This window comes from Egretta garzetta, unplaced genomic scaffold, assembly GCF_000687185.1.
Source record: "Egretta garzetta isolate BGI_Z169 unplaced genomic scaffold, ASM68718v1 scaffold51, whole genome shotgun sequence".
In the NCBI taxonomy this organism is placed as follows: Eukaryota; Metazoa; Chordata; class Aves; order Pelecaniformes; family Ardeidae; genus Egretta; species Egretta garzetta.
Genome location: NW_009258549.1, coordinates 2,720,596 through 2,729,252, shown reverse-complemented (window position 1 = coordinate 2,729,252; position 8,657 = coordinate 2,720,596). Strand labels below are relative to the sequence as shown.

Genomic DNA, 8,657 nt, shown 5'->3' with positions numbered 1-8,657 from the left:
AGCAGAGGGGATGCTAACCCTTCCAGACACTGCTGTCTGTGCCCGTGTCAAAGCTTGGGGGTTAACAGTTGGGGTGGTGTGTGTGCTGACCCCCAGGCTGCAGGGCTGCTCCATGGTAGCCCTAATGTGCCCATTTCTGGCTTCTCTATGGGGTCCAGGTAGCAGAGGAGTTGCTAGCTTTGTGGGTTTTGAGAGCTGCCCCCTCACCCCATATGGTGAAGTCATGAGGGTGATAGCTCCTCTGCCTCTTCCAGGCTCAGACCTTCCACGTGGACCTGCTGCAGCACGTGGAGAAGAACAGCAAAATGGATGTGCAGTTCATCAGTGTGAGTGATGAGCTCCATTCTCCTCCTCAGCCCTCCTCGTTTCCCTCTCCCCTCTACCCAAGGGCTTTCATTTGCGCACTTGAGGTGTTTCCTTGACTTTCCTCAGTAGGCATTAGGAGGCCTTCCTCTCTCCTCATGGGCCAACCCCCCCCCCAGTTTGGCTGATGATAAAGAGGGCAGGCAACTGTTCTCCTTTGTGCAGTGGGACTTGCTAAATGCTTCAATGGGGCTGAGGAACTTGGCATCCCAAAAGCAGAGTTCCCAGCTTCGCTGAACCACAGCCTGTGCATGGGTGTGGGTCCTGTGCTATTGTGGCCCAGCTGGCTGTGCCAGTGGGAAGTGTCATGGGGGGAGACAGAGGCCTGGGGGCTTGCTCCCAGTGCTGGGGAAGCTGGGTGCCAGTTTTTGCTCCTATGATCCCAAGGCTCATTAGCACTCTGAGGCCTTTCAAAATGAAGAGAAAGGTAAAAAAAAGACTTTTTATAAGAAGACCAGGTCAAGCCTGATTTCAGGGGGACTCAGATCCTCAACCACCCATCAGAGCAGGACCCCTTCTCTATCACAGTGTGGCTGGGTCTCTGGTTCCTCACCCAGCCTGGTTTCTCCCTGGCAGGAGAGCCAGAAGCAGTATGAGCTGGAGTACCAGCGCAGAGCCACCAACCTGGATAAGTGCATGACAGAACTGTGGAGAATGGAGAGGGCCCGCGATAAAAATGTCCGGGAGATGAAGGTGAGCAGCGACTGGAGGAAGAGGTGTTGAAAAAAAGAACTGGATGATTTATTTGGAGCCAGGACTGATTTCTGAGCACCCTTGTCCTTTCTTAAAAGCCATGGCGTTGTCCCCAACATCCAAAAGGCAGCAGGCTTATCTGGAAAGGAGGAAACTCCTTTTCTACAGGGTGCTGTTGACCTGTGGTGCTCACTCCTGCCAAGCCCTTGCCTCATTTAGCCTCAGTGAGCAAGGACTTGGTGTGTGCTGTTCCAGCACTGCTAGTGGACTGGGAAGCTGGTAGACATGATGACCCATTTCACCCTTTCCCCTGCCATGTGTGAGCCACTCTGCTGGATTTACACTGATCCCTTCCTCCCTCTTTCCCCTGCGGCCCAGGAGAATGTGATGCGACTGCGCTCAGAGATGCAGGCGTTCGTCTCTGAGAGTCAGAGGGAGGCTGAGCTGGAGGAGAAACGCCGCTACCGCTTCCTGGCTGAAAAGCACCAGATGCTCTACAACACTCTCCTCCAGTTTTACAGCAGGGTACGGCCCTGGCATGCCAGGGAGCAGAGCTGGGGGAGCAGGCAGCATGGCTGGAGACAGGGCATGCAGGCAGGAGGGAGCCAGGGCTTGAGCCACCCCTTGGATGAAGGCAGCATCTGTGCATGGACTGGGTGGGAAACTCTATTTCATTTCTTGCTGTGGAGTCCAGGCTGACTGTACTAGGCTGGGAGATCACGGCCAGGGGTGGGGACGGTGCTGACATGGGGCTAGCTGGGTGTGTGAGCAATGGGAGAGGGAAGGGCAATGTAGGTGTTCATGGCAGGGTCATTGGGTCTCTGCTGGAGGGTGCCATCCTAGAAATTCACTCCTCGCGGGGCTCTGGTTAGCCGTTCCCACAAACATAATTGTGAGGGGACCTAGTCTAATGCACGGCTCCCTCTGTAGCTGTTCTGCCCTGTCCGTCACCCCCTTTTCTTCTCTCTCGCCCCAGGCCCGGAGCATGATCCAGACCAAGGCGCCGCAGTGGAAGGAGCAGCTGGAGGCCAGCCGCAACCCCTCAAACAGCCACTCTCAGGGGCTTCTTGCAGCCTCCCACGGCCAGGGGTATCCACCGGGCCGGCTGACCCCCACCCACCTCGAGATGGTGAGCAGCCCACAGACAGCCTCTGCCTTGGCGGTGGTGGGGCTGCAGCTGCCCCTTGCAGGCTGCCAAGCAAGGCCAGTACTTGGCCGACTGTGGCACTTGCTGCCTTGTCCAGCTTCTGTGGCCTTTCCTGGCCAAGATGAAGGGAAGCGTGTATATGGGCTGCAATGGGGGAACGTGCTGGGTTTGGCTTTCTGAGGGGGACTGGGTATCTCTCAGAGCATTTCCTTGTGGACTCAGCCTCCTTTCCTTCCAACAGTCCCAGAGACTCCCTGGGGACTTTGCTTCTTCCATGACTGGGAGCAGAGCCAGCGTCTTCTCTCTGGAGTCTCCCGAAATGAGACTGTCTCCTCAACCAGAGCCCCCCAGGCAGCCGCTGCGGAGGACACCATCAGCCAGTATGACCCATGTCCGAGAGCAATGCTGTGGGGGAGACACAGCGGTTGGGCCTCTCTGGGAACAGGGTTGGGTTTGGGGAGGGACCACCATACTATCTGACCAGCGGTCCTCAGCCACATTCCTGGGCGTGGTGAGAGGACAGTGCATATGGGGGCTGGGGAGGGCAAGGCTGAATGAAACAGGGGGTGAGCACAACCTTCAGAGCAGGGTCCATCCAGGACAAGGCCAGGTTTTCTGGCTGGCTGTGTAGTGGGGGGGACCCACAGGTGTGCAATTTTCAAGGCTCCTTGAACCACAAGGGCTGGTTCTTACTGGAGTTCCCATTTTGGTAACGCACCTTCCCTTGCGCTATCAGATTAAATATTACCCTGCCCTACAAAACCCAGCCAATTGCCTCATGTCTCACCTGCTTTTCCTTCCTGAAAAATTTCAGCTTGAAGTGTTTAAAAAAAAAAGGAAGGGGCAGGGGGAGAGGAAAATGACCCAAATTCTTAGCAGCTCTAGCAGGGTTGGGAAGAGGGACATCAGTCAGTTATTTAGCAGGCAGTGCCTGTGCCCTAGACATCTGGCCAAAGAGGACATAGTGCAAAGCAAGTGGTTTCAGCTTGAGTTAATTTTCTCCTGCAAGATGAATGTTTTACCCCTTCCCATGCTATGCCCTGCTCTTTGCCTGCAGACAAAGGCCATCTACTCCTCTAGGATAATTACTTGACTGGGGGAGTGCTGGTCCCTTCAAGGCAGCGTGCGTCTTGCAGCAGGACGCTGGACTCCAGCCAGACCCCTCTGATGCCTCCCTGCAGGTTTGCTCCCTGCCGGCCGTATCTCCCGTTCTGGTTCCTTTGGCGAGGCCAGCGGTGGCAGCGAAGGCAGGAGGCGGAGCGGCATGGCGAGAGTGCAGGCTATCGTGCCCCACACGACGGGCGCCAACCGGACCCTGCTGCGGTTTGACCCCGGGGATGTCATTACAGTGCTGATGCCGGACGCACAGAATGGCTGGCTGTATGGCAAGCTGGAGGGCTCATCCACGTACGTGACTTCGGCGCTGTAAATCGGCCTGGCAGGCTGATGCAGGCTTGTTGGGTCTGGAGCTGGGAGGCTTAAGCCTGAAATTATCTCCCCCCTCCCCTCCTGGCATGGCCTTGGGCACCGAGTGTCACCCACCATCTGGGTGGGACATTGCCATGTCCTCAGTCATGGGCTGACCATAGCACAGGGGCTCTCCAAGCTGAGGAGATGCGGTGGGGCAGGGTAAGCATGCATGAGAAAGCTCCAGGGGCTTTGGGTAGAAGAGCCAGGGATGCAGCGACCCCCTCCCGGCTTGCACAACTGACTGACTCCTGCCATGGGACCCAGCTCAGGGCTGTGAACTGCTGGAGTTACCCAAGAGGCCTGGCATTTCTCAGCTCACGCCGCAACTGCCGCTGTGCCCTCCAGCACAGGCAAGACATGGAAACTGCTGCACCCAGCGCTTACTGAATTACTCCCTGTGGCACTGCCAGCCCACACGTGTGTGTGTGTGCAAAGGCTGCCCTGTTCCATGCGGCAACCCTGCACCGTGCTCTGCAGGGAAGCTCACACTGAGATATGAGATGAGCAAACGCAGTGCCTTGCTTCCTGGGGGGTTGCTGGGGTGGAGCTGCTTTGCCCGGAGAAGGGATTTCCACAGCTGCCTTGTGTGCTGGCCTTGGCGACCATGCTCAGTCCGAGTGTTTCTTCCTGGATTGCACTGGCGTTGCTCCCGGTCGCAGGCATTTTGCACAGCCTCTGAGATCAGCGAGGCCTGCTCCAAGCTCAAGGACTGTCTTGCAATAACCCGGTGCCCCACCTAAGGGTGAAAGATGTGCAAGAAACCCTGTCACATGTGGTAGCAGCAGCAGTGGCTTGGCTGATGCATGGGATGGGTATAGATCAGGAGTGCTGGGCAGCTGGATCTGAAGAACCACAAACCATGGTTGGCTGGACCTCATTCGTCTCTCTTCCTGTGCCCTAGGTGCGGCTGGTTCCCCGAAGCTTATGTCAAGCCTCTGGAGGATGCGAGGGAGATGGAGGAGCCAGCCACCAGGTAACAGGAGGCCAACTGGCCAGGCAGGAGCTGGAGTGGCTCCTGGTAGGTCACTAACACCAGTGGGGTACCTGTTCAGCGTGTGCCCCATGGAGAGCTGCAGCGCTCCTCATGCTGGAGCATCTGCTGAGAGCCTTGCTGTGCCCCGAGATCTCACAGGCTTACCCTAGATGGCTCCCCTGACATGTGCAGTATCTTCTCAAAGGCACTTGTGGCTGGGCCAGTCCAAGCCCTGTGTATGTTGTCCAGAGACATCCCGCAGATACATGTTATGGGTGGCACCTCTGCTGCTCCCTGTTTCTTGCTCTTTCACTCTCACCCCACACTGTCTTCTCCTCTTGCTCAGGTCCTTCCCACTGCGAAGCAGTCATAGTATGGATGACATCCTGGACCGTCCCAGCACTGCTTCCTCTATCAATTACTGGCCTGCTGCTGCCCAGCCCAGTTTGCCGAACCCACCTCCCCTCTTGTTAGGTGCCAGCAGTCACCAGAGTGGGATGGCCACCCCAGTCAGTTCTGGCTCCAAGGTGAGTGCAGGAGGAGTAACTGGTCTGTGTGTGTGGAGTGGGCCATGTCTGACTTTCCTCCTCCGAGGCACACCTTTTCTGTATTGGCCTGTCGAGAAAGAAAAACGCCTTCCAGGTGTTGGTGTGTGACCTCCTCCCTTCCTGAGCTAAGGGGTCTTGTTAGCACTGGCCTTTCTCACCCAGTCTGGTCCCTGCCAGTCAGCCTTGTGCATGCAGATCCACAGTGCCTGGCTTTGTTCCCCCAAGGGACTGCGTTTCTGCCCCTGCCCTCCTCATTTCTCTCTCTTTTTGCTCACCAGGGACCCTTCAGTTCAGTCCTTTTCTCCATGACCTCCCAGCCTGATTTCTGGTGGCTCCAGGGCAGCACCTCTTTCTGCTAATAGTAGGACCATGGAGTGATCAGGCTGGGCTGGGAGTGGGTGACCAGCTAACAGAGATGCCATCCTCCTTCTCCCTTCAGAGAATGGAGAGGAGTTTCATAGGGCTCCTCTTCTAAATTCAAGCAAGGGTTGGGTAAAAGTCACAGCTGGGGTAAGGGGAAAGCTAGGGCCAAAGGCTGAGAGCACAGCGAGAGCCTTAGAACAAGTTGTGTCCAACCCCTGGCTTATGGCTCCACTTATCACTGCTTCCAGCTGTGGGGAATTGGCTGGTGAGGACAAAGTTACAGCCAAGTACAGTTAAAGATGAGGACACGGGAGAGGGAAGGATGGTGCTGCCTGCGGGCATTTACTTGCTGAGTCTCACAGGAGGCTGGGAAACCTCATCTCTGGCTGCTGTTGCCAGGCCAGTGTGAGGTTGCAAGCACTGGATGGCTTAAAGGATTGAAAAATTTAACATTTAATTACTCTTTTTTCCCTTCATGTCCCACTCTGTGCTTTCAGGGAGCCTCAGGCTGCACAGCGCAGAGGGGAACAGGCTCTGCCACCTATCTCCCCCTCTGGGTCACTGGTTTCCATCCAGTCCCAGGTCTAAGGTGTAGTGGTAGGGCTGGGATTGAGCAATGAAGCATGCGGAGCATTTAGAGTACCATGGCAGAGAAACTGAGCCTCATTAGAAGTTTAGAAAGACTCAGCCTCGCTCTAAACTTCTGCCCAAGGCATCCTCCAGTTGAGCCAGCAGCAAATGGCTGCATGTTTGACTTCCCAGCTGCAACACAGATAGCCACACATGGCCGCCTTGTCTGCCACCAGCTACAGAAACCGGTGTACTTTGGTGGGCCAGTTGTCTCTGATCCTTCATTATCTACTGGCCAAGAATAAGGGCCATGGGGCCTGGGTCCATCTTTCTCCATCGGGTTGGTCCACGTTTAAGCACTATGTGGTGTAGGGTAGGGTGCAGCTCTACAGCCCCTGTGTTCCTTGTGGATGCAGGAAGCATGTGAAGGCACCGATGATAAACTCTTTGCCAGGGGTGTGTGAGCAATGTGAGGGGGGCATCTCTGGCTGTGCTGGCAGGGCGAAATGTAGCTCAGACTATCACTGTTTGCTGTGCTCTTCAGACGTGACACTTTGGGGATCCGGGGCATCTCCTTTCTTCCCCAAGACACAGGGAGGTATCCGAGGGGGACAGGGAACCTGTGGTGTAGGGACAACCCCCACCACAGAAATCAGGGTGTTATCTGTAGCGGGGAATTTCAGAGATGATGCAAAATTTGAATGAATAAGGAGTCAGAGCCCTGTTAATAGGACTTGGGCTCCTAATGCACTGAAGTGTTTTGTGAAATCTTCCTCCATGCGTGCGGTGTTTCCTGCCCCACTTTTGTCTCACTGTTCCCCTCCCCTCCCCGGATCGCTCACTGCTGCCTTTCTCTTCACTGCAGAAATCAGGAGTATTTGACCAGCCCCCTGAACTCTTCCCACGGTGAGTGAGGCGCCGAGCTGCGCTTTGGAATCGTCAGGCAGGGTGGGGGGGGACACAACATTATTGCAATACTATTATTTAACCTTTTGGATTATCAAACATGGGAGGAACAGGGAAGCATTTGGAGGAAAGCAATGCACAACCCACCTTCCAGGACAGGAGGTGGGCCCACGGAGGTGGGCCATTCTGGCTGACCTGGAAGGCGCTCTCCTACCTCTGGTAACACGAGGTAGGACCTGAGCACCCTGGAGCAGATGGCCAGACCCGCATCCTCCTTCTAATCCATCTTGGAAAGGCCGCAATAGCAGCTTGCAGCCTGAGTGTGGAGCTACATGACTCGTGCAGCTCTGCCTGCTTGGAAAGGGCTGAGGTGTAAGGGACCTAGCTTTTAGCTTTGATGAGTCAGGCCTGTAGAGATGAAACTTGCCATAAATCCCTGCTGTCCTTCCCCCTGCAGCAGGGCTGGTGTCTCCATGCTTCTGGCACGGTGCTGTGGCCTCTTTCTCCTCCCTGACTCCTTGCTTGGAGGGTCAGGGGCCACAAGTGCAGAGGGCTACCACAAGGGACAGCCTTTTGCTGGTGTCCCTTCTTCATCCTGTGGAAGAGGGAGGGTGAGAAGCCTTGAGGAGAGCCCAAGGGGAGCCACAGGGAAACCTGCAGCAGGGTGTGTTAAGGAGGGAGAAAACATACTCAGCAGCCAGCTTTACCGCACTCTCCTCCTTGGCATGGAGGTGGCTGTCTGGCAGGGCTGAACAGCTTTTGCTTGGTCAGCAGGACCCCTGCATGGTCTTTGCAGATTTCCTGACAGTTGCCTCTTTCCTTTCCCCTTCCAGAGGTACCAACCCCTTTGCCACAGTCAAGCTGCGTCCCACGGTCACCAACGACCGCTCGGCACCCATCATCCGATGAAGCAAGGCTGTGGATGGCAGAGAATTTCAGCAGGGAAGGGGGAGGCATGCAAGTGACGGGCTGTGACACCCCCCCACACCCCACCGCGAGCTGGGCAGCAACCTAATGCTACCACTCATGGAGTAACCTCTCTTTTCCCCTCCCTTCCCTCCGGGTCATGGGGACCCATCTCGCCTGGCTGTCTGTCTGGCATGCTTTAGCCAGCAGCAGATCCCTGCTGCTCTTTTTGGATTGTCCCCCGTCCCCCCTTCCCGTGTGATGTTACTGTACTTGAGTGGGAGACGTCTGGTGTTACTGGTGCTGGTGGCCTGGGGGAGGGGATGCTGCTGGTCTGGGAGACAGAGGGACGGATGGGTAAGATCATCTGCAGCGTGGGGCAGTGCTAGCAGGACGAGGAAGGCGAAGCTTTGCTAGCCCTGCTGTGGGCAGAGAAGGACACTCGCCAAACAGTCCCTTTGCTACCAGAAGAATGAACTGCAAAGGCAGGAGGCCACAAGGCAGCTTCCAGCCACATGGTCTGGCTGCCAGGGTCTGCAGTGTGCAGTTCTCTGCTCTCGGCCCCTTTGGCAACCGTGTCCATCTGTAGCAGCGTCTGCCCCTTTTTGCCCCGGCGCAGCCTCTTCTCTTGCTGGGCAGCCCCGGGGCAAGGTGGGGGCAGTGGGGGCAGGTGACAGTGCCCAGCACTGCCACCCTGCTCCTTCACCTGTTGTCCTGC

At 56.3% G+C, this 8,657-nt stretch overlaps 1 protein-coding gene across 1 annotated transcript in view; it reads left to right on the top strand.

Moving 5' to 3' along the window:
- Positions 1-8,657, top strand: part of BAIAP2L2 (BAR/IMD domain containing adaptor protein 2 like 2) — a 14,139-nt gene extending 5,482 nt beyond the window's left edge. The window contains exons 7-16 of the mRNA XM_009647841.2: positions 255-326; positions 940-1,056; positions 1,435-1,581; positions 2,033-2,185; positions 2,445-2,583; positions 3,385-3,610; positions 4,575-4,646; positions 4,993-5,173; positions 6,993-7,033; positions 7,867-8,657. Of these exons, the coding sequence (XP_009646136.2) occupies positions 255-326; positions 940-1,056; positions 1,435-1,581; positions 2,033-2,185; positions 2,445-2,583; positions 3,385-3,610; positions 4,575-4,646; positions 4,993-5,173; positions 6,993-7,033; positions 7,867-7,942 (1,224 nt within the window). The 3' untranslated portion in view covers positions 7,943-8,657. The remainder of the gene's footprint in view (positions 1-254; positions 327-939; positions 1,057-1,434; positions 1,582-2,032; positions 2,186-2,444; positions 2,584-3,384; positions 3,611-4,574; positions 4,647-4,992; positions 5,174-6,992; positions 7,034-7,866) is intronic.